This window comes from Uranotaenia lowii, chromosome 2, assembly GCF_029784155.1.
Source record: "Uranotaenia lowii strain MFRU-FL chromosome 2, ASM2978415v1, whole genome shotgun sequence".
Classification (NCBI taxonomy): Eukaryota; Metazoa; Arthropoda; class Insecta; order Diptera; family Culicidae; genus Uranotaenia; species Uranotaenia lowii.
In genome coordinates this window covers 5,233,785-5,259,432 of record NC_073692.1, presented here as the reverse complement: position 1 = coordinate 5,259,432, position 25,648 = coordinate 5,233,785, and the positions used below count along the sequence as shown (strand labels likewise).

General features: G+C 35.1%; 1 protein-coding gene across 4 annotated transcripts in view; it reads right to left on the bottom strand.

Moving 5' to 3' along the window:
• The window catches only part of LOC129749762 (fibronectin type-III domain-containing protein 3A-like), a 124,893-nt gene that overhangs the window by 36,027 nt on the left and 63,218 nt on the right, over positions 1-25,648 (bottom strand). For 3 of the 4 annotated variants that reach the window (XM_055744834.1, XM_055744836.1, XM_055744835.1), the window contains exon 2: positions 14,967-15,588. The exons of the other annotated variant lie outside the window; for it this stretch is intronic. In XM_055744834.1, the coding sequence (XP_055600809.1) occupies positions 14,967-15,417 (451 nt within the window). In that variant the 5' untranslated portion in view covers positions 15,418-15,588. The remainder of the gene's footprint in view (positions 1-14,966; positions 15,589-25,648) is intronic. 4 annotated transcript variants of the gene reach the window in all.

Below are 25,648 nucleotides of genomic sequence, written 5' to 3'. Positions count from 1 at the left end.
TATGTTCTAATTTTAATGCATAAAAAATATCAACTAAAAACTAGCATGGATTAGCTAAGTAATATAAGCTTTAAAATTTGATTGGTTTCAATACTCTTTTTAACACTATTGGTTAAAAAATATGGATCTTACTTTCACCAAGTTTTCTCATACCGAAGTAACTCATCCGGAGTAAGCTGCAACAAAATTCATAAGCAAAGTAACGCGAGCATATAAGTATAGATCTTCTATTGTTTTCACGTGCATGAATATGATGTGTATTGCAATGCGAAATTTCAAACATTAAAATTAATCGATCCAAATGTTTTTTTTTTATATATTTCTAGTACTTTATTATAAGAAAAAAATCCTACAAGTTTTAACTTCGGTTTTGGTTTGTTTGACATCAATTCAATCTATTCATATAAAATTAAGACAAATAATGCTGATTCTGTTGAAGATCTAAAAATACATTTCAAAATTAAAAGTTTAAAAAAATCAAAAAAATTGGCTTGAGGTCGAGGTTAGTAGCAGAGCAGTAAAGAATTCTCAGAATTGTTTCAATTGAAATTGTTTTGTGGTCGGTCATGTATAGAAATGTTCCTTTATAAAGGTTGCCAGATTTTATCCGATTATGAGCCCGATTTTATCCGGGTTTGCGCGAATATTCAATTCAACATTTGGAAGAAGTCTGGTCCGGCCCTGTTGTCCGGATTTCATTGGAAAAGCCCGGGTTTTGCCCGGATTTATTCACTTTATTTTCCAAATCGAACAGAAAAAAACAAAATGAGTTGTATTTTTTTGGTAATTATGCTTCCAAAATTTGAGCAGGTTTAAAAAAATAATCATGAAAGGTTTTATTGAAGTCTAAAATACGATGTGAAATCTGGTGATAAATTTTGATAGAAAATTATTAATTTTAATTTTTTTTTCTTGATTTTTTTTTGTAAGTTCTGAGTTTTGACCAAATATGACCGAATATCGCCCGGATTTTTGGTCGATAATGTTGAAATCGAATGCTCGAAAGGATGTCCCATTAAGTCTAAGCACGATTTTGATACATCCCTGCTCATTCCGGACGACGTTTAAACAGCAGATTTCTGCTGGGCGTTGTTGTTTACAGTTTAACTCAAAATTCTCCACTTTTCATAATTTCCGTGAAAATGGGAAAAATTTCTCTGAAAAAGCCAAAAATATCGTGCCGAATAGTGTACTATCACCAACATTTTGCTGAGTCTGTTGGCGAAAATGAGAGAAATAAGCTTTGGAGCGGTCTCAAATTCGATTAGGGAGTACGGAGAGGAAAGCAGCTCCGTGGACAAAAAAGTCAGGCCGGAAATCGGATCCGGTGGTCAAAACTTTGGACCGGAAAATCATGCGTGCTTACGCAAGTAAGAAAACTGCCTCAGTTCAGGATGTTGCCTAAAACTGTAACCGGTTGGCTACAAATTGTTGGATTTTGGTTTTAGTTTATACCTAAATGTTATATTCTAGAAAATTCATGTTTTGTAAAGTTTCACAGCAAGATAGCACCACAGTAGGCAACATTTTACTGCTGGCTGCTATCACTTCACAGAGGAGGAAAAGGAGGAAAGAAAATGGAAGGCGAAAAGGAAGCTTGCTTCCGAAAAATTCGCTCTCTCCTAAATCAGGCGTCCGTGAGTAAAGTCCGTGTTGTGTTTAGTGTTCGTGTAATTCCAAGGAATTAGCCCGGAAACACCGGTTGGCTTTCTCACGGCTCGGCCCTTAGATCCTATGTGGTCTCGCGCCTAACCGTTAAAGATCATCATCATCGTTCTCGGTTTCTGAGGATCCCTAACTCCCAAGGAGGACTTTCCTTCTCGGCCTGTCCGGATACGGGGCACTCTCGTGGGCAGGCCGATTAAACGTCAATGAAGGAAGACGCCTACAACAACTGAGTCCAGCAACGCCCGCTGGCGCCGACAATTTCGGCACCCCGTTGATACACCAATAAATGCGGCCATCCTGCTTCCGGAACTGGATTTCCGGAACTACGACGTCGCGACGCAGCAGTAATGGCAGCAAACCCACGGTTAGTGAGAGTTTACACGCCACACAAGACACAGAACATTGTTTTATACACACAGACAACACGCCACAAGAAAACTTTAATAAAAAAAAATTCGGTAAAAAGGCAATGATTTGGCAAGCTGCCACTTGCTTCTAAAATTCTAGATAAGCGAGTTTTTTTTTCGAAGAAATTATTAAAACCAGCTCATAAATAGTCATCACAATACAGCAAAAAATGTAAACAGAAATGCTAAACCGGACTAGATTTATAAATAAAACAATATTCCCTGTACAAGAACAATTTTAAAAAAATTTCTTATATATCACTCTTATATATTTTTCTAACAAAGATCACAATGTTTATAAGAGCTCGTTAAAAAAAATTGTGAGAAATAAATTGTGGTTTCTGGAGAACGATTAAACTTTTACCAAATTTGACACGAGTTTTTGCATTTTTTAACGTTGTTTAAACAGAGGACCTGATATCCCATTTGTTAAAAAAAAAGAAAATTTAAGTGTGAGTGGGATACAAAAATTGTATTTACAACTTGAAGCGCTCTGCTTTTTTTACATTGGTCACAATAGTTGAAGAGACTTACTGGAAAAATTAATATAACGTATTATTTCTGGCTCATTTTTGTTAACTGAGGAATCTCTTATTGCATTTGTCTAATTTGTTGTTTTAACCACTTTACTCTTTATACTCTTTATCGACTGAACCAACTGAAAATGGAAGGCTTTTGTTATAAAAAAAAAGTTAAATGCGTCAGAACTCGAGCAATCGATATGCATTTTTTAAAAGAATGTTTTCCTAAAACGTATATACTGTACATTAGAGTGCTCCAAATGACCCGACATTTGAAAAAGTTATGCGCGGCAGGCTTAAATTGATCCTAGGCCTAGTACAAGGTCTCATGCCAAATTTGAGCCAGATCGGATCACAAGAAGGGGTCGCTCAACGAGCCTAAAGTTTGTATGGGATTTTGGGACATTTTGTTCGGGAGGAGCACGAAAATCCAGTTTTTCATGATTAAGTTTGGTCCCCTTCGGCTGATTTCTTTTGAAAAAGGTTTTTCTTTAAGCCTGAACTATGACAAATATTTCATCCGGAGACTGCATTTGGATTCAAGTTAAGACACAAAAGTTATTAAGCTTCAAAAAATAGTAATCTTTTTTAAGGATGATATTCATCACTATTAATGAGAGACACTGCTTCGAACGTTTTGACGCAGCATTAACAGTGGTGAATATCACCCTAAAAAGTTACCCCATTTTTGAAGTTTAATAACTTTCTTAGCATAAGTCAAATCGAAATGCAGTCTTTGGATGAAATATTCCTCATACTTTAGGCTTTAAGAAAACCCGTTTTCAAAAGAAATCGGCCGAAGGGGACCAAACTTATTCATGAAAATTTGGATTTTTATGTTCCTCCCGAACAAAATGTCTCAAAATTCCATACAAACTTTAGGCTCGTTAAGCGACCCCTTCCCGTGGTCCGATCTGGCCCAAATTTGGCATGAGACCTTGTACTAGGCCTAGGATCAATTTAAACGTGCAGCGCATAACATTTCACAAGCTTGAATTTTCTCATACAAATCTGGGACAGTCTACTGTACATACAAGATCAATAAATTGCATATATTATGCTACATAACGGAGTTAAAGAAAGATTTGAAGTTCATATCTTTCAATTGAATTTTTGCTCACTCAACAACCTTTTTACAGGCGAAGGAAGAACCTCGAGCAGCAAACATGCATATGTGTATATTTCCTTTAAAAGGTCGTCGGATCAAATTTTACCATCCGGCGGCATTCGATTGTCACGTAACCCAGCAGTTTGTTCAACCTGTGTGAGCCGTCGATTTTTTTTTTCGAAAATTGGGAGCTTGGAAAAGCGATACAAACCCAAATTGAAAGTCTTTCCCTTGAATTAAGTTGTTGAATTTGGGCAATTCATCGAGAAACAATAATAAGGTTTTTACGGCCCAATCAACATTTAAGGATAATTATATCCTAACAATATCGATATAGCTCTACTTAATGATTTCATTTTTAAATGAAGAATTGTCTGCAGATATCAAATTAAACTTACCAAAACGGTATCCACTTCTAACTAATTTTTTATTTACATTAACCGATTTTATAAAATTTTGTTTGAACATGTTTTCATTGTTCTGAAAACGCACACAAATCATTTTGTATCAAAACAAGAAAATCGATTTGGCCATATATTACCACGTACGGTCAGGGCCTTTTTTTGTCTCTTTTGCAAATTTTAAAACCCCTCCAGGGGTAAAAGTTTAGAGGAAAAAACAACCTGCAAACTTTATATAGGTACTTGGTGTCATTTTTTCTGCCCTCTGCTTCTACCGTCTGAGTCTGCAAATAAATAAACCACGGCAAAAAGTGGCTGCATAATAATGAAAATGTAAATCATGTTCTCTGCCGCTGCCGGGGTGAGTTTTTTTTTCGACATCTTCGACCTCCAAGCGAAGAAAGAATATGCCGAGCAAGAAAATCTATTTGTAAACATGGGTATATTTGGGTCAGACATGACGATAACATGTTGTATAGGTGACGGCCCCGTTATTGTTGTTGTTTTCAGTTGGCGAAAATAAGCTGTATATATCGTTATGCGACGTCTACTCGCGTATGTATTAAAACGGCTTCATCATATACTTTTTTTTTTCGCAAGGTGCAATTATGCTGAATCATTACGTCACTCATATGAATGATTTCGATCAGTTGGTAGATGATATTATCTATGTATTTATAAATGCGTTTTCTGACCAACAATACTAGTAGGTAAAGAATTAGAATAACTGTCATAAAAGTAGCAAAACAACCAAATAAATGCAAAAGGGGTTTCAGTTTGTCCAACATCAGCATCGTACAAAAGGAAGAAAGCAAGCTAAACATTCTTTTCCGACTATATTGCATCGCACTGCAGCAGCTCACCATTCAATTCTTTCTGGTCGTCGTTGATTGCATCTCATTGCATTAATATGTACAAAATTTGTATTTCCCATCAACAAAGTAAAGTATAAGGCGCAATTTTGAGCTATGCAGTGCTCTTATAAGGCAAGTCGAGCAACTACGACTCAAGTAAACCAAACGGAACAAGGAGGAAAGAAATATTTCCAACACAAAAGCCGACAAGAAATATATTTACAAGTGGTTGGATATTTTTTCCCCGGCTCTACTAGGTACCAACTCGTACTTGCCCAACTCGAGTATTCTTTACGCTGATCCACATTCTGATCCATTTGGATCATCAACATCATCCCCATCCCAGGAACGAAGGTTATCGTTTTGTTGTTTGCCTTTCAACGCTTGACCCACAACAAGACATCAATCACAGTGCTTTTGAGAGCAGTACTTTATTATGATTACATTATCATAGCAGCAACTTCATTATTCGCCGGGGCTGGATGATTACCGACAGGTCAATGGCATGTTTTGAAACTGGAGTGCGATGTTTTCCGCCCGAAAGTAGCTGGTGAAATGCTAGCACAGCACCTACTACTCGTGTTGCAACATCAGCTATTGTGATGATGCTATTTTGACAACATCAGCAGCAAAGGCCAAATCCCTTTCTGGGGAAATATATGAGTTTTGTTTCGTGAAAAAACCACGATTATAGTACTATTTAGAATTCATTATCAGTTCTCCATGATTCATTTCAAGGGCGAAAGCCAAAATAAATACAAATCTTAAAGTCACTAATGCAAAAAAAAATTACCGTTGATTCAAGAAATATCTTAAAACTTTTAACTACAGTTGAGATCAAGGATTCCACTCCGATGATTGGTTTGAACTTTGTGGGCATTCTAGAGTGGCTTCTCATACTTCTTAACCATTTGGACCAAAACAATTGAGATAAAACTAACAGTTCATGACTTTTTAAGTCGACAATGAAGAATTTCCAAGGTGATAGTGCAAAATTATTTTTATCATGACTTTTTGCATCGTAAATATCTCTAACGCATGTTAACTTAAAAATCTGAAAAAATAGGCAAGAAAGTCTTTTTATAACCAGCACAACGCTGCTAAAGTTTTGCATATTCAAGGTCTAGTAACGTTGCTATCATCGAAGTAAATTGTCCGGATACTAAATGATCATAGCCTTATGTTCGCACTTTCTCCCATAATTTCAAAGCGTGCAGTTCAAAATTCACATTTTGCATATTTTTCATCAGTTCTCCAGTAGAACAAAAACGTAATCAAACATGTTTTTGATATTATTTAGCAAATAATTTTAAAATTTAATTAAACATTTTGAACAATTTCCCCAAATTAACTACACACACAGAGCAAACAAAACCTCGCTCGTTTCTCTCAGCATCTGGATCGGCTCTTGTTTTCAAACCAAGTCTCGAACTAGTCACAAACGCTTTCTTAACACTGTATTTTCTGTTACAGAAATCTTCGAAATTATAAATTTTTTGCAAATAAATTTGGTTGAAATTTTGTCGCACAAAAATAAACACGTGCTGACGGTTCAACATCCGCCTACTCTTCTGCTCAAAAAAAAATTTACTGAGTGTCCGAGGAAGCTGATGTTAAAAGTTATACGTTACACATATGGAAATATTTATTTGATTTTTTTCATGATCATGAGTATGACTACAAAAAATGTAAAAAATGGTATTAAACCGTACTTTCAATCAATGAATCGTCAAAATTGTTTAAATCATACCAGATAAATTATGAACAGAACATTGCAAAGTTGACGTAATTTGGCGTATTCTTACATTTTTAGATTTTCAAAATACGAAACACAGAATTTTTGACGAATTTTCAAAGGTAGCTGTTTTTCGAACCTTATAAAATTTAAAAAATATGATAAATAAAAATGTGACATACTTTCTAACTATTCATAAGTAAGCACAAACTACCGCTAGCAGCTGCTTGTTCTTTCCGAAATTAGGCGGAACTGGGTGGCAAAAAACGATCAAACCATGAGGTGGTTTCACGTCGATCCATTCAGTAGTTTCCGAAAATGGTTCAAATTGTGTCAAATTTTTGATAATTTTGTATGGGAGCCCCTTTTTTTGGATTCGGAAGGGTTCGAAAGTATTATACAAACCATTCCCGGTCTTGAATACGGCTGCACACCAAATTTCAAGTTGATCGGATTAGTAGTTTCCGAAAATTGCTCGAATTGTGTCAAATTTTTGATAGTTTTGTTTGGGAGCCCTTCTTTTTTTCAATTCGGAAGGGCTAGAAAGTTTTATAGAAACCATCTCCGGTCTTGAATACAGCTACACACAAAATATCACGTTGATCAATTCAGTAGATTCCGAAAATGGTTCCAACTGTGTTAAATGTTTGTTAATTTTGTATGGGAGCCCCCCTTTTTTGGATTCGGAGGGGTTTGAAAGTATTATACAAACCATTCCTGGTCTCGAATACGGCTACACACTAAATTTCATGAAGTTATCGGCTATATCTTTGAAATTTTATATTCTTTAAGAAAGAATATTTAAGAATTGAAAGAATATGCTAGATAGAAGATTAGAATAAGGTGGAAGATGTTTAAAATGAGCGGAAGGATAATTTTAATTTGAAAATTTTTTAATCTCATTTCATCTTTTTGTTCCTCACGGGTCTACTACCTTGCAGTGGTAGATACATATAGAATTGTAGCTACCACTACACAATAGTAGGCCATGTGTGGCTCGCCCCACAAGATGAAAACTTGCAGTGCGAACGAACCAAAATGACAAAAATAACAAATGTGATAAAAATAACAAACATTCTAAATATTACAAAAAAGTTCTAAATGTGCCTAAAACATGATAAAAAATAACAAAAAAATGACTAAAAATTATTAAAAAATTATGAAAAATTGAGTTAATAATAAAAACAATGGTTTATTTTTATTAATAGGTAAGAAAACAGTTGATGAAAACAACGTTCGATATTGGCAACACGCTCGAGAATTTATGTGCAAAGCATTAAACACAAGTAATAGTTTACCGATCTAGTCAAAAACAGTTTATTACTGTGCGGTATTTAACTTTTCCAGCTCATAAGTCACGATTATTATTCTTAATTAAAGACTCGTTGCCTCCACTTTGCACTTTCGCCCGTCATTCAAAAACCCGATTCAGTGAAAAGCGTAAATTGTGGTGCGCAAACCCTGTACGTAGCTATCTACCTATTATATCAAACAAACAAAACCAATAGTGGAAATTCAATACAATTAGCGTGGATGAACTAAACGCTGAATCATCCGTATGGGGGCAGCAATTTGCCAAGGCAATCGAGCACGCTCTCACATGAAATTTAAAACCTTAAAGAAATATAACCGAGAGAAACAACAACTAGGTATTGCGTTATTGTTAACCCACAACAAATTACGCTATCGGCGCCTGCGTCGTAACGCTTGCAGCTGAGCAAACCAACCGAAAAGAGTTTAATTTGAAACTTACATCATTTGCTGCTGGCTAAATTCATTCCCGGTTTGGATTTTGCTTGTTTTGCGAATCAAACTAAATTGCGCTAGCAAAAAATGGAAGCCCAGCCTTCCAAAGTTAAGTCGAAAGCCATATGGAATAAGAAGAGAGGGAGACGATTAACGACCGGATTAGTTTCGTGTTCCCAATGATGCCACCATTAGCATGTTATGGAGGAAGAATTCCTTATTTATTATATGTATACTCAAGCTGTTTCAGGGTATGAATTATGAGAACTAGTTTTGTCTCAAAAGGACTATAATTCGTCGCTGCGGCTCAAACAAAAAAAAAATCAAGGCTGCACCCTACTGGACGATACTGTATAGTTCCAAAGGGGTCTCCTACTGAGTCTCAGTCTGAGTCCGATTCGAATTAAGTCGAAAGAAGAATATGAAACTTTTCGAAAATGTCATTAATTCAAACTTTTGCTCCAGAATGAACTTTGTTATTCAAAACTATAAAATTCTCAAATTTAGTCGAGCATTGGAATCAATTTTGAAGCCCAGTGCGTTAATTTTTTTTTGTGCCGCATTGCAGTTTTGTCTTCAAACACTGGACAAACTGATGGATACTTTATCGGCAAAGATCATGATGATCGTTGAACTTTGCCAAAAATATAAATTGTCATCACGAGTTACCATTTGATAAAAAAAAATTACCAATATTTAATATTTTAAGAGAGTAAAACAGCCTAGACTCCAGAGTGTTTAGTCTTCTTCAGTCAGCATCTCCATCTGGGTAAGTATTTTTTATCCCACCGGACAGGATGGGAAGCCATTTCCCGCAGCCTCCGGCAGATTTGAACAAAAGCGCGAGCAAACACACGAAGACCGTTCGAGTTTGGATTGTAATGGACTGGTATTTCCAGTTTCTAAATGTTACGGACACAAACCATACCTCCTCCTCGTGTCATCTCCGATGAGCGTTGAACAATGTCAGGCTAACAATCATCTTCCAGTTCCGGCTTTAAGATTAACGTTTTTTTAGGAAACTATGAAAGTGTATAAGAAATTTTAAACTTTAGTGAAAGTGTATAAGAAATAATTATTCGAAATTCAAGATCGTAATATGATATTTTTTCAAAGGGGATTAAAGAGTTCTGGACGTAGAATAGTGTTAGTTACATTCTGGCCTTTGAGTATACGCCATAAACGAAGATCATTATTCAACATTCAGAATGCTAAATAAAGGATGGATAAGAAATACAACCACCCTAGAAGAAAAGTTATTTCTACTGCCAGTTTTTCAGAATTTTCTCACACAGTGATACAAATTCAGTTCTGATTATTAAATTTTGAGTAAGGTTAAACTAATTTCGGAGGTTTTGATTACATATTACCAAAATCAAAATTGTATTTCTGTTGTCATATTTTGGATCCTGTATCCAGTTTAGGATTCTAGATTTTCGGTTCGAATCATCATTAGATTTTTTTTTTTTTTTTGTATTGGTTTATGAGGTTTATGAGCTACCTGGCTATCCAGTTTAGGATTCTAGATTTTCGGTTCGAATCATCATTAGATTTTTTTTTTGTATGGGTTTATGAGCTACCTGGCTGACCCGGAAAGGAAAAACAGATCGGGGGACAGAAGAGGAAAATTTACATGAGAGTAGAATAGCTTAGAGTAAGATAGCGGCAACAGAGCCCGAGGGTTCTGAAGCACCAGTTGAGGGAAGCGTTAAGATAATGCTCGACGGACTGGGACAATTGGGCCCTACATGAGCTTCGAGTTAACCCAACCTCCAATTCAACCGAGCAGTAACAATATGGTAGCAAAAGTTATCATATGCTAACGTCTCGATATCATTGTCAGAAGGGTTCACTATCTTACCGTAGTTGAGTTATCCCTACCTGTCACCTAACCATACTCGATTTAATAAATTTATGATTTTACTCGAGATTAACATAGATTGACTAATAAAACATATTTCCCAAATTCAGAACAAAACATCTAAATAATAAGCTATCTCTCAATGCAGCAATTATAGAATTTCGCCAAACACAAATATTAATTGTACCAAATTTTTTTGGAAAATTAAAAAATTAAATAGAGATACAATTATGAATTGCATGATCAATACCATTTGTACTATCATTGACTTATCAAAACAACAGGATATAAACCATAATGCCAATGACGATTCTGTTCTTCTAAAACCTCATTGCTAATTTGGAACAACTTTTCAAACAACCTTCCTCGATCTTTGGTTTGGTTGAAATGAATGACAATTTTTAAAACCCCGATATTATTTTCCTGGACGAGAAGATTCTTGTTTATCAAAATCATATCTTCTATCTTCTACATCCTTATTTGAATTTCAAACCTAATTGAGCTATAGATCGAACTACAAAAAAAAGTATAAAAACGAGAAAGAACTAGATTCAGATCTATCTTTTACTTCATTATTTGAATTTCACACCTAACCAAAAAATAGACAAATCTATCAAAAAGTATTGACACGAAAAGGAAATATTCTTGACAGGAAACTGTCCAAACAGCATCTTGATCCAATAAGCCTCTAGTTCTTGTAAAATGCTTGATTTAAGAATAAGCCTTCGAAATTCATAAACCGCAAATGCACACTTACTAGAGCATTGGGGAGAAGAATACTATTACTTTATCTTGCCTAGTAGCACATTGAACATTGAATACCTAACCATGTGTTAACCAATTGTTAACATCTTCGTCCAACTAATTCTTGTACAATTAACTTGCCTATCTAATTTTGGCAGTTATCATTCATTTACTATACTGTCTATTCTAATCTAACTTGCGCATGGTGGAAAAGTGGAAATATCAACATTTAAACTGCTAATTGTGATATTTCCACTGCGCAATGCTTTTGTTGTCCAACGGAAGGGAGGGCAAGTGTTTCAACTCCCATTCACCTTATTAACATGGATCATCAAAGAAAAAGTATACGATATTGAACCACCTTTTAATTTACTTTCTACGATCTCATATCGAATAAGGCAACGTGCAACCGCCCTTTCAGGTCTATGTTAGTTTAGAGTATGTTTCCAAACCGTCGCCGTCGCCGTGACCCATTACAGCCTAGGGTACGGGGTTCGAATCATCATTAGAAATTATTTAAAAAAATCTGTTTTGAAATCACTCTATTGTGTTGTGAGCCTACTTGGTTGAATGATTCAACTGAATCCAAGCAACCGAAAGATTTTTTTATACCGTGGTTGAATTAAAAGGAATCTTTCGATTGCTTTGATTCAGTGTTTTGAAATCCTGGTTAAAAATTGATTTTGCTAAAAATGGTTGAAATGTCAAAAATTCGATTCATGATTTTAGGAAGTCAAGGGCATTTTCAATATTTAGATAACAATTTTCCAATATGAAAAATGTAAATAAGAAACCATCATGAGTTTATATCTTATTTTCAGATTTGAAGATCTTAAACTTTATTTTCATGCCGAATTCAAGCTTCAAAACGCCGATACATAATTGAAAAATCAGAATCAGATTAGATTTATGTTTTAAGATTTATATTTTAATTCAGATTCACAAGTCAAACAAAAAATAAATAATCGAATTGCTTAATCTAGATTAGGTAAAACCCAAAAAATCCGAATTGAAATGAAATATTCTTGCTTTAGGGCTTTGAAATAAATTTCAATGCTTGGCTCATATTGAAAATTGTGATCTGGAATTTAGAATCAGAAATCGTTTTTTGTACATTTCAGAAATCGAATTGAATTTCGGAAATACAGGGTTGCTAGTAATATTGCATTTTAAAATTTCAAAGTTTTTCTCGGAGACCCGGGATTTTACCTGGTTATAAATGATGATTTTCTCAGTATTTTTCATAATCATTTTTTAATGTAAAATCATGACGATTAAATGAAATTTTAATGTAAAGCCCTAAAATTTCTAACAATTGTTTCCCAAAACTATGAAGCGCGCTATGACAAATGCTTCGACTTTTTAAAAGACGTAGCCATTTCGCATCAAACTGACAGGTTTTCATAAAGTTTTGGAACGAATCCAACGAAATTGGCATCTATTCATTGTTTTGCTCCACAAATTTAAGAGTTTTGCCAATAAAAGTCCAATTATCTTGATCTGGAAATTTCAATAGTTTTGTAGTTCTTTTGAGCCATTGTTAAAATTTAAATTTTTCTAGAATTTGTACAGAGATGTACGAAAAAGATTTCTAGTATGTTTAGAAATATGTAGGAAGTACATCGAAGTATTATATTAAAATTATTGAATTTACTACATTTGAGTTATGCTTGTAAGTGTGGCACCCTTGCGGAAAGCAAAAAAAACGAAATATCTCGTATTTGGCCCGCCATGAGTAAAAAAAAAGCAATTAAAACTTCGTTGTTTAAATATGTAGGTGTTATAGTTAGATTTACCTCACATCTAAATCGAGATTTGAGACTGTCGAAAACTTCTCTAAAATTCAAATATTGATATAAGAATATATTTGAGATTCTTTGAAAAAAAAATGACAATTTTCGCGGTGATCTGCCGAAAATCCCGTTTTTCCGGTTCCCGGGGATGCGATGAAATTCCAAAGTTTTTTCCGGTATTGTCAGTTTGTAAATTTCGAAGATAGATAAAGTAATTTAGATTTAGAATTAATATTTAAAATTCATATTAAGATTCAGCTCGTAAATAAGTTTTTAAACCATGATCAATGTTCCGTTGAGGAATTCAAATCGCAAAAGATTGCAGGCCTAAAATTTTTTGTGTTAACTCAATTTCAAAATTTCAAATACTACTTAATTGAAGTAAGATTATTTACACAATTCAGCTGAAAATTACAAATAGAAGGTACAAGTTGAAGTAATTTTGCAAGTTTTTTTCAATTAAAAAAAAGATATTCACTAAAAGAAAAAAGAATATCCACAAGATTTTAATTGTGGTGATTTTCAATATTAATTGTTTTAATGTTAATTGATCAATATTATTAATATTGTAGTTTTTTCAAGAGTCAAATTTTAAACTAAATTTTAAATTTGAATCAAGTTTGCAAGAATCAGACTTCAACAGCATAATAACAATGTCTTACTTGTCTTTTCCTTTTGAAAATTTGATTTGTTTCATCGATGGTTTATTTTTTTTAAATTTCCTCAAGAGTTAAGAAGATTTAGCTTTTTTTATAAAAGAATAAGTTTTTCTTTTGAAATTAAAGGCTTTTTTTTTTAAAAAAGCTTATTTTATGGTCAATGAAATAAGCTAAATCTACCAGATTTAAGAGCAAAATAAATTATGTCAACCGTGAAAATAAGTTTCCCTTTTTCTTCATAAAGGTTTCATTATACTAATGTAGCTAACCATTTTAAAGATTTCAGAAGATACTTTCAAAAGTTATTACTTAATACGAAAAACTATTAATGTAGACGAACTATTAAAATAATAATCAAATAGTAGGAACATAATTAAAAATATATTTTCTTAAGTTTTTTTCCTATTCCCTATTTCTTTATTCCTATTTGAGCAAAAAAATCATAGGAAAAATCAGTCACCAAAACCCTCGCCATGAAGCGGTTTTTCCTACGGCGCTATATTATTTTTTTCTAATTACGGCTTCCTTTTATTGACTTTTTAGGAATTTTTTGTCTATAGTTTTCAGAATAATGATTCTTAACATTTGAAATTTTTAGTTTTCAATAAGAGTTTAGAATTTTGTTTTGCTTAATAGATGGTTTTGATTTTGAACCAAAACTTTTTTTCCGGCTCTTTTCGATAGTTGCGATGACATGCGATTTACTTTAACCACAAAGCTCTGAATAATTCAAGCCACTTGCGTTATGCAATCCACTAAAAACCAGCATATTTTGACCGAACAATGATTAATTGCTACAGGCATCATTGAGCAGCGCAACAAGAAGACAAAAAACCACTATCGATAGATTATTACGGAACAAGCGATTATGCAGGTTGACAGATAGTGCGCGCCTTTACAAAAAAAAAATGCGTCCGTTCGATTGCTCACAGTACAGCTCACATGAAAACATGCCACAAAAATCATGTGAAATTTTTTCGAACGGAACAATAACCCAAAGTGAGTGCAAGCAAAGCTACAGAGAGAAAGAGAAAAGTGAAGCGACGTGGCAGATTTGCAGTCGGTGGCGATGCCGATGCCGGTACCGGTGACACATCGGTCGGACCAAAGTATTAATGACCATTTGTTGTCACCCGTTAGTCGTGTTGTGTCTTATACTTTGAGAAAAGGCGACCGACACTGACGTTTTATTCAAAGAAAGGTACTACATTCGACTCATACGTACAGTTTCAATGAAAACGTGCATAGAAAACTCTGGGAAGGATGTTTGTGGCTTCAATTAAATAAGATCAAACTATGTTTCCAATGCCAATGAATGATTGAAACAAAAAATATTTGTTTTTAAAACTCTTTACCTTTATAAAAAATAACGGTAGATAATAGATTTGCCTGCGAGAGGCTGTGATAAAAATACATATGTATGTTTTATCATGGATTTTTTTTCTGTTCAAATCTTCAAAACAACTTACCATAATCGTGGACCGGACAGATGTGGGAGTGCTGCGCTCCTGGCCCGCCATATTCCGGCGTGTGCGGAAGATAGTACGAATGTTCCGGATAGTATTCGGGCGAGTATGGCGCAGTCAGATAGATATTGTGACCATTCTCATGTCCCGGCAGATGCACATGGGCATGATGATGGGGTGGCGACTGGAGGTGTTGATGGGGATGATGCTGGAGGGTTTGCTGTTGCTGGGTTTGTTGTTGCTGCTGCTGCTGCTGTGATTGCTGTTGTGGCGAATGTTGTTGCTGGGGCGAGTTTTGTTGTTGCTGCTGCTGCTGTTGCTGTTGTTGGTGTTGAGGATTGTCAGACGACGATGACAACGAAGAGGTGGAAGACGTGGGTGTTTGTGCTTGGCTTATATGATGATTGAGATGAGCAGGTGATTCCGGCGACGTGGAAACAGCTCGGCGTACCATGATCACTTATGTCCGTGATAGGACAGGTTCCTTGGAAGATTTTTTTCTCTGGATGATAGAGATTATTCAGCTAAATACACTTGAAAATCACAACTTCTATTCATACCAACAGGTGGAATACTTTTCATTCAAATATCACTTTTTGGGGCTCACATAATTAATAATCTTTTGCTGGGAAAAAGAACAACAGCATTGATAAGTACCAGCTTCGAGAACAACACAGGAAAACGCCAAGTATGAGGCAATCATTTTCGAGACCGGCTTATCAGAAGAAGCAAGTGAACAGTTCCGTTTTAGCTTTGATAACAGCATTATTCTTGCAAGTTCAGTTGACATATCAGCCCTCAGCTATTTAAAAGTAATAATAGCACTCTCACACATATGAATGCACAACGACGGCACTATCAAAAGCTGTTGCTTCTGCTTCTGTCGATTCCACGAGCGCCATCAAGAAGGGGCAACGCAATCAGTACGTTCCATATGTGGCCCATATTTTCTTCTTATAATGCTGTTATTGTTGTTGGGTGGCATACACATGTGGCGCTATCTCTTTCTTTCGACAATCTTGACAAGTTGTGATCTGAAGACCGTCGAAGGAAAATGCACAACTCAATTTCTTCTTACAGAAAATACAACAAGCACTCTACTCTCTTCACCACCCCAAATATTCTCCTTACCCTCCCCCAGAAACATATACACCCATTTAAACATACACACGACTGTGTACTCCTACATAAATATTGATAGGAAAGGAAAAAAAATGTGCCTATGCTGTCAACACACGTGCCCGTCAGTCGATTAAGCGCGGCACATACGAACATGATGAGCATTCCACATTCCGGCGGTGGCCACTTCCAAACATTGCCGCCGAGTCGAAACCAAGTCAGTCGAGACTTGAGGTTTTCCCGCCCGCTGCTGCTGCCTGATGGACAAGCTAGCTAGCTATTACCTTCTATTAGCCAAAAGCACAGTACAGCAACGCAACACCGTGCCTGCCCATTTGTAAGTATGCGTAGGTACCGGTCTAGAAATGTCTGAGCGTTCGTTGAGCGAACGCGAAGAGGAAAAAAACCCAACTCCCGTTATCAATCACAAGGCGAGGAAAATTATGTTCAAAGAAACAAGATAGCACACAACAACAAACTCTCACTGCTCCACCATTCAGGAAGGCGGAATGAAGTGAAAAAAAAACAGTACTAATAACCACGCAATCGAAATAGTTCCTTGCAAACTTTAAAAATCAATGAATCAGAAAATGCAAACCATGACGCTGCCATTCAAGAACCGTGTAAGGAAACTGTTGGGTAGAATACTATTGAAAAAAAAACTGTATATAAAGATTTCAATATAAGAGTGGATATTCGGAGATTCATTTTATCACCAAATCCTTTTACGGCATACTGGTGTTAGCAATAAGAGTAACGAAAGTTTTTTGTATCTTCTAATGTGGACATAGATACAGATGATGTATGCGATCATAGCATAATATAACAAACTGCGATAGAGCAAAGCCGTGCAAAAGATTGGGGCGGGGGACAAGGGTTTAGGGATTTAACCTCCCTTTCATGGAGAATTTTTCTAAGATAAAATTCAGTTCAAGATATTAATTTACCGTACAAAGGAGAAACTACTTGATCCCAAAAGGTATTAAAAAATCAGTGTTAACAAACATATCCGAAAATTGGCTCGCCTCCGGCTGAATTCAGTCCTTCAGACTTTTGTCGTAGAATGTATATTCTTTAACAAGTGTAGCTTAACAAGTTCCGAATATTTAAAGTTTAAAACTCGATGATGGCTACATATATGACTGTTGTTTACTACTTACAATAGTCATTAGAATCAGCAAAAAACAACCATTACTTTATTTCTGATCACTTTGATTCTAAAGAAACGTTTATGTCATGACAATTTTGATGCTGGTATGAAATATATACTTTCTTCAAAAAATCAAATTCAGGCCCCAATTTTATTTTGTGTTACTTGTTCTTCAATGTTCTAAACTCTACATTCAAAAGGGTTTTGAAAAATTACAAAAATCCACAAAATTTACCTTTTTCTAAAGTTGAATAGATATTAAGATGTACTTCGATTAATTCGTTTATTATTAGTTTATTTTCTATCAGCTAATGCATTTTAAATAACTTTTGAAAATAGATTTAAAATTAATAAAGCAATTTCTGCGCTTAAAAAAAATCTGTAAAACATTTTAAAACTGATGATCAATCAAGATCGCAAGTAATTTTGACTTAAGCCAAAAAAAGTTAAAGAATTGTCTGTCTTCGTTTCCCCATTCTGTTAAATAAGGAAATTTTAACGAATTTCCAAAGAAGTTTTAAACTAAATGGAATTTGGATGATTTTTGAAGCATAAGTTTAATCGTTTGTTGAATGAAGTGAAACCTTTGTTTTTACCGTTTTTGTAATTATGGCAGAAGTTCATGAATTATGAAATTTTTGGAAATTTATAAGAAAAAAAGTAAAACATAATTATTTTAAGTCATTGTATATTTGAAATCAGAAAATCTAGGCTAAACATTATTGTTTGAATAAATAGATGATAATTAACAAATTCAGAATCAGTTTTTGTTTATCATTAAGGTTTGTTGGTTCATCAGTTATCAATGATTGATTGCACTCAAATCTGATTCATTTTTAAAATTATTAACTTTATATCTTCAACACTAGAGGGATAGAAAAAAAAATAAATTAAGTTGAGCAGGCTAAAATTTTCCAAATCTATCATTAAAACAAAGGCACCAACAATATTGAAATCTTGCGTTTTAGGGATAAATCATCCCAGAGGATGAAAATCCCATTCCAAAAAAAATTATGGGAGATGAGGGCATAACGAGCACCCAGGGCATAATGAGCACTCCTTTTTTCTACATAAGTAAGTATTTTCTTAAACAAATTTTCATAAGGACTTGTTTAGTACTACCCATAGTATAAATTTTTCACCAAAAAAGAAATATCCTTTTCATCTTATTAAATAATAACCAGCTAGGTTCTCAAGTGACGAAAAGATTATATTTTTTGAGCACCACCAAATAAGCTTTTATGACCTTTAAATCATCTTGATCTGAAATGTACGCACTGCAACATGATCTACACATTGTTTCTCAATTTTCAACATCATAAAATTTTTGAATTTACACTTTAATCAATTTTAAAAGGCTTTTTTACTTTAATTTGTTCACTAGAGGCGAACAGAGCACTATCAATGAAGGCATAATGAGCATTTTCTGCCGGGGAATCTAGCAAACGAATTCAACTCGATGAAGTCAACTGAATAATAGAGCTACAGCTTGGTTTGTTTCGTCTGTCGATTTGGCCTATTGGTAAGGTGTCGGAGAGGTAACCAGTAGACTCGAGTTCGATTCCTGTTCGAGGGGATTTTTTTTTGCACATACCATTCATGATTGATTTGTTTTATTATTACATTATACGGCTAATAGCATCAAAGCATCATCCGTCAAACAAAACACCAGAAACATAATGTATGAGCATGTGTTAATTCTTTGAATTCTACAAACAGACCTAGATTATTTTGTTATTGCTTTGTTTGATGAATCTACACCTCACCGTTGAGTGCATATCATGATCATGGGGGCTGTTCACTAATTACGTAAGCACATAAGGGGGGTGGAGGGGTTTCACATTTGCTTACGATCTCTTACCAGGGGGGTAGGGGGGGGGTTTCCAAAAATCTTACGTAAGAAATGTTACATTGATAATTAGTCATAGCCATACGAAACCATATTGCACAGGTTTTTTTTTCTAACTACCTTTTTGTTGGTTATTTTTTATGTTATGTTATTTATCTTTTAATGTCTTTGAGTAAATAAAAAAAAAATAAACTCTACTTAACAAAAGATTGACCAAAAAAATCCTTAAACTTTATCGCTCACTGTTGAAATGAGTCTGAGCTTTTGGGTTCACTAACAACGTTATTGTCGTTAAACATGGTCGTTATTATGGTTTTAAGGTTAAAACATAACAATATACCCTGTTAACCTTATCTTTCATTCTATTTTTTATTTGGAGTTTAGATTTTGTATTGTTCATTCAATTGTGGAAACTTATTGAAAGTTATGCTGCTACGAACATGCTATGTCTTAAATAATGTTTTCTGTAATAGTTTGTGACATTTCATCTGTTGTTTTGTATAAATTGAGCTTTTCAAATTCATATATTAAGTTTTACTTAAAAAGTGCTTTGCTTTGAAGCATGGACGTTTAATTCTTAATATTTTCGAGCTCTTTTTGACACGTTTTTAGTCAATTTCTCAATGAATCAAAAACGTAAGATCTTACTAGGGGGGGAGGGGGGGTTTAGAAAAATCTTACTTTTTCTTACCAGGGGGGGAGGGAGGGTATAAAATTTCCAAAATTGTGCTTACGTAATTAGTGAACGGCCCCATGAATGATAAATGAAAAAAAAATCACCTCGACCAGGAATCGAACTCGAGCCTACTGATTACCTCTCCGACATCTTACCAATAGGCCAAATCGTCAGACGATTTAAGTCAAGCTGTATCTCTATTACTCAGTTGACTTAATCGAGTCGAATTTGCTGCTAGAATCCCCGGCAGAAAACGCGCATTATGCCTTCATTAATGGTGCTCATACTGCCTTGGAGGGTTTCTCATTATGCCTCTACAGTGACTGGTTTTCAGCATTCGGCAAAATTTTTTAAAATGCATTTTTAAATATTTTTATCTACTTTTTCAAGTTTCATCCAATTAGGCAATAGACTATTTGAGTGTCTGAACACGAAACAATGGTGTAATTCACATATTACAGCTGTTCTCTATGGTTAAAAAAGCGTTTTTTTTAAGGTGGCCATTATGCCTCCATCTCCCCTAAATAAAAAAAATAAAAATCTTGGGTTGTCTTTTTAATTTCTTAAATAAGTTTTTGAAATGGTAAGATGATTTTATTGAAAAAAGATCTTGTTTATGAAATGAATTTGCGGCTTTATCGGTGAGAGTTAAAGAGTTGAAAATGAAAGACGGATAGAAGATCAGAAGAAAATTCTAAGGTGGTGAAAAGAGCGAAGAGCATTTGAAATAGAAGCTTGACCACATGCTAAATTCTTTGTCCCGCATCAATTAACTGTATTGAAGAAGTAGTACCCAATAGAGAAGGCACTACATTTTTTGATACAGTTAATTATGGATGGTCCGTTCGGCACATGTGCACACTCACAGGCGGTGAGTGAAAAGTGTATATTTTCATTTTGCAATTTTATGAACTTGTTGGTTCTATTTGAAAGCAAAGAATTTAGCGGCATATGCAGAAGTGAATATTTCCCCCTGAGGCATTCAAATAACACGCTTTGAGAGCTCGCTCAGTGTTCACTAGAGTGCCCCAAATGACCCGATTTTTGAAGAAGTTATGTGCTGCAGGCTAAAATTGATCCTAGGCCTAGTGGCAAGATCTCATGCCAAATTTGGGACAGATCGGATCACGGGAAAGGGTCGCTCAACGAGCCTGAAGTTTGTATGGGATTTTGAGACATTTTGTTCGGGAGAAACATGATAAACCAGTTTTTCATGAATATCTTTGGTTTCCTTCGGCCGATTTCTTTTGAAAACGGGTTTTCTCAAAGCCCAAACTATGACAAATATTTCATCCAAAGACTGAAAATCGATTCGAGTTAATATAAAAAAGTTATTAAGCTTCAAAAATGGGCTAACTTTTTTAAGGGTAGTGTTCATCACGGTTAATGCTGCTTCGAAATGTTCGAACGTCCCGACTGATTAACAATGATGAATACCACCCTTAAAAAAGTTAGCCCATTTTTGAAGCCTAATAACTTTTTTATATTAACTCGAATCGAGTTGTAATCTTCGGATAAAATATTTGTTATAGTTGGGGCTTCAAGAAACCCCGTTTTCGAAAGAAATCGCCCAAAGGAAATCAAAGTTATTCATGAAACACTGGTTTTTCATGTTTCTCCCGAACAAAATGTCTCAAAATCCCATACAAACTTCAGGCTCGTTGAGCGACCCCTTCCTGTGATCCGATCTGGCCCAAATTTGGCATAAGATCTTGCACTAGGCCTATGATCAATTTTAGCCTGCAGCGCATAACATTTTACAGGTTTTGAATTTCCCATACAAATTTGGGGCAGTCTAGTGTTCACGGATACGTGTTTTTGCTCTTCGTCATGGGGTAATATCAACATAAATAAAAATGTTTTGGGGTAATGATTAAAAAAGTTCCCCGACCCCTGGTTTAAAGTGATTTTTAAGGAAAAATAAAAATTCATGAAACGAAGGGTTAATATATCCTAATAGCCGATAAGCCGAGTTGACCTATAGAAGATAACAACGATTCCTGTTCTACTTCTAGTCCCAATAAGATCGAAACGTTGAAAAAGAGAAACAATGCCTTGTTCTTACTAAATACTAAACTGGAGAACAAAACCAATTAAGTTATTGTTATTATTTAATCATCCTGGCTTTCTTGAAGCATCGTTAGAACCAACAAATGAAACTTTTGACTAACCAAAATGTGATAAAACTATGTATGTATATAGTGTAATGGGCTTGTGAGTTTTAACACCTCCAGATGACAGCTATGAGAAAGGTCTCCAGCAGGCTGCCTGTAATATCATTTCATAAAATAAAGTTGAGGTAATTTGCATTTCATAAAGCAATTGATTTGTGAAATTTCCAAAAATGGTCAAGATTAGTTTCAAATTGATTCATTAAACTTCTAATTCTAAACTCAAATAATACCAAGTTTTCAACAGTTCTGGTTCCTACATCAGTGTCTATACTTCACAGTGCCATAAAATGTCATAAGAACTTGTTCCAAGGGCACAAGACGACACTTCCCAATTGCTGCCCTCCAAGAAAAAAAAACACCTAATGACAAGACCGATAATGATGAACACAACCCAACCAACCAAGACAAACATGACGCTAATACGCGAGCGGTCAATAGCTTTTCATAAATTACACACTGCCTTTTGCGCTCATTGTTCTGAAGGCCTACAAACAATTTCTTAACTCCGTCAAGCACGAAAACTATGCCTTGGTTGCAAATTTCCAGGTCTCTGCATTTTGCTGTTTCTCGGCTGAACGAAGTTGGTTCCGGTTGGACTGGACTCGAACGTAGGTACGTGTAAAGAGTTTGCAGAAGAAGGAGAAGCAGAAGAGGTAGGAAAAAACAATAACAACAACAACAATATCTACTTAACAGCCAAATTCCTTTTCGGCTTAACTGGCTGAGAGCTGCTTTCTTCAACATACGGACGGCAGACTCTGATCGTAATGTACTATGGAATACATCTGCGAAACCTCGGCGAATCTTGCCAGCAGAAGACCTCGCGAGCGTGCGGCTCTGATCTCCGCAGCAAAAGTGGAAAGGCTTATTGAGAATCCGCCGTGGAGCTGGCCCTGTTTATGCCGAGAGCTCCAAACATACATCTGTATGTTGTATACATAAACGATCGCGGTGCCACTCATGGACTGTGGTGTGCACTTGAATGAAAGGAATGCGCGAAGCTTGCGAAAAAAAGCATTGCCTCAAAAACTGGGACGTTATCATCAACAAACTACTGCAGCACAGAAAAAAACAACAAAATGAATTGAGCAGCCGCAAGTAGAAAAAAAAAACTTGACTGAGCGAGATTGGCTGGACTAGCTGTGTAGTAGTTGTTTGGGAGTAACAACGTACACAGGGAAATACTTAAAACGTGGCACCAAAAATCACACGAGCACTAGCACGACACAAACCGCGATCATCAAGTAAGTAGCTTAGCGGCGGAATTCCCGCGAACCCTATGGGCGGCTCTGGACGAAACGAACGGAAATTAATCAACAGGGTGGCATATGCGTACAACTTTTGTGCGGTAAACTGGCTACCCATTCTGTTTTTTTGTTGTCATTTTTTTCTATACATTCATAAACATAGTGAGTGCCCCTTAGCTATGCAGTTAGTTAATGGAACAGTACCGAGTAACATGCACTACGGGCTATGGTGTATTGCAACAATTTAGGTCCAATGTCTCCAAAATATTTGGAAAAGTTTATCTAAAAAACTAGAGGAGACATTTTTGCTTTTAGTTCCACAAATACTAAGACAAGTTTTGCTTAGGCGAAGATTCGTTAAAAAAAACCTTAAGAAGAAATCGGGGTCCTCTAATATTAGGATTACAACATATTGTTCCGCTTCAAATAAAAAGTGTATTCGAAAAAAAATGCAACACTTTGTTTTGTGGATAACATTTGAATGCATGGATGGAAATTGATGAAATTTGCAATGAAATTACTTAGTAATGTAGTTCACCTAAGCAAAATTTGGTAACGCTCCCTAAAGTGTTTTTTAGATAGCATCCAATACAGAAGCATACTGACAAAAAATTTTGGCTAGGATCGAGAAAAATCCAGTAAAGTCCAAGTAGAGACCCAAAAGTTCATATAATAGATCGTTTAAAGTGTCGGTTTAAAGTGAGGATCTAATAGTGCGCTAAAATTTGAATAAAATGGAAGATGATTGATTCCATGAAGTTAAGTCATGTGAGAAGTTATATCAAGCGTAAATCGAAAAATTTCAACAGAAGAATCGATTAAAAAAGGTATTTTTTTCTGAGTGGTTCGTCTAGTAAACATGATGGACTTCATTTCTATAAAATAAGTAACCTGTCCACCGGTAAAATAAACAAAATACGGTGGTCAAATCGTACGCAAAATATTTGGACCGCTAGTGGAAAGATATTTTGAAAAATTTCGTAATGGGCAGCAAAACGAACCCTTTAGCGGTCACTTGGCATATTTCCAGTCAAAATTTTTGTTGTTGACAAGTCTAGTCTGTATTTTTCGGCAAAAATCAAGGATTTTTTTTTAAATTTATGTCTAGTACTTGAGAAGGCTGACGATCTGTGGAAACTGAAAATCAGACAGTAATTCATAGAGATTGACACAATAAAAGGTCAAATATATATAAAGAAGACTGTTACCAAATGCGACCGTTTTCCCAAAACGGTCCCACAAATATTATTTATTTATTATTATTATTATATTTTAATTTGGTCTGAAATCGTGCCATTACCGGAAACTGTGGTGGAGTGATAAAAAGTCAAATATGTTGTTTTTGTGCCAAAGCAGGATAATCTGCATAATTTGTCATAACTTCGATCAAATAGAAAATTTCGAGTATATTTGAAGGTCAAGCTTGAGGAAATATAAAACGTTATCCAGAAAAGCCTTGATTTAGAGTAAGGATGGTTCAAGGTAAACATTATAGATGGCGCACGTAGTGCCCAAAAATCAAAATCGAAAAAATTCATCATTGAACGCTTCGCTGAAAATTTCATCAATTTCATGCATTCAAAAGTTATTCACAAAACAAAGTGTTGCTTTTTTTCGAAAACACTCCATATAAAGCTAGCTATAGTCAAGAATTTCGTATGAAATTGTGATGAAGAAGACATCGTAACAAAAATGTACATTTAAGAATAGAAATGCAATTATCGATTCATTACAAGATTTTTTTTATTTCAAAAGTCTAACAAGGGGATTCAATGACATTCTATCTACTACTTAGAGACTTTTGCTAAGAAATGATCAAAATCAGAAAAATTATGTTTCTGAAAAAAAAGTTAAGAGTTTACCATTGCTATAAAAACATTTTTATTATAAATTTATTTATCTGGGAAACATTCGAAGGTGATGAAAAAAGATCTTCACGTCAAATTTTGTTAAAGTTCTCAAACAAAGTTCAACGTTCAATTTTCTTCAATATCGTGAGCTGACAGCATACTTGTTTTGCTTCATTTCGAACATCTTTGCTAGAACATTTGATCTTTGTAAGACATTCCGTTTGCGAAATATAACTAAAGAATCAAGGCTCCTCAATCTCCCCTATTCATGCCCAAAGTAGACTCAACAAAAAAATTTGAAAAAAAATCAAGCATATCGAGACTTGTGAAAGCTTTTATATAAGGGATTCCCTATATTGAAATACGTTTATTCCAAAAATCCATACGAACCAATTTAAAATGTCTACCCATAAACCCACCGTTCAGGGGGCACTACTAATAGCGGTCGGATTTTGCGCATGTAGTTCTACGCTAAATCGCAAAACACAGATCGATTCAATAAACATAAAAACAGCGGCGTTGAAACAACGACATCTCCTCTGCTTCTGCTCTCTACAAATGAACGGAAACAACCCGAAACGGCTTAGCAGAAACAGTTACGTGGCATCATAGCGCTCTAG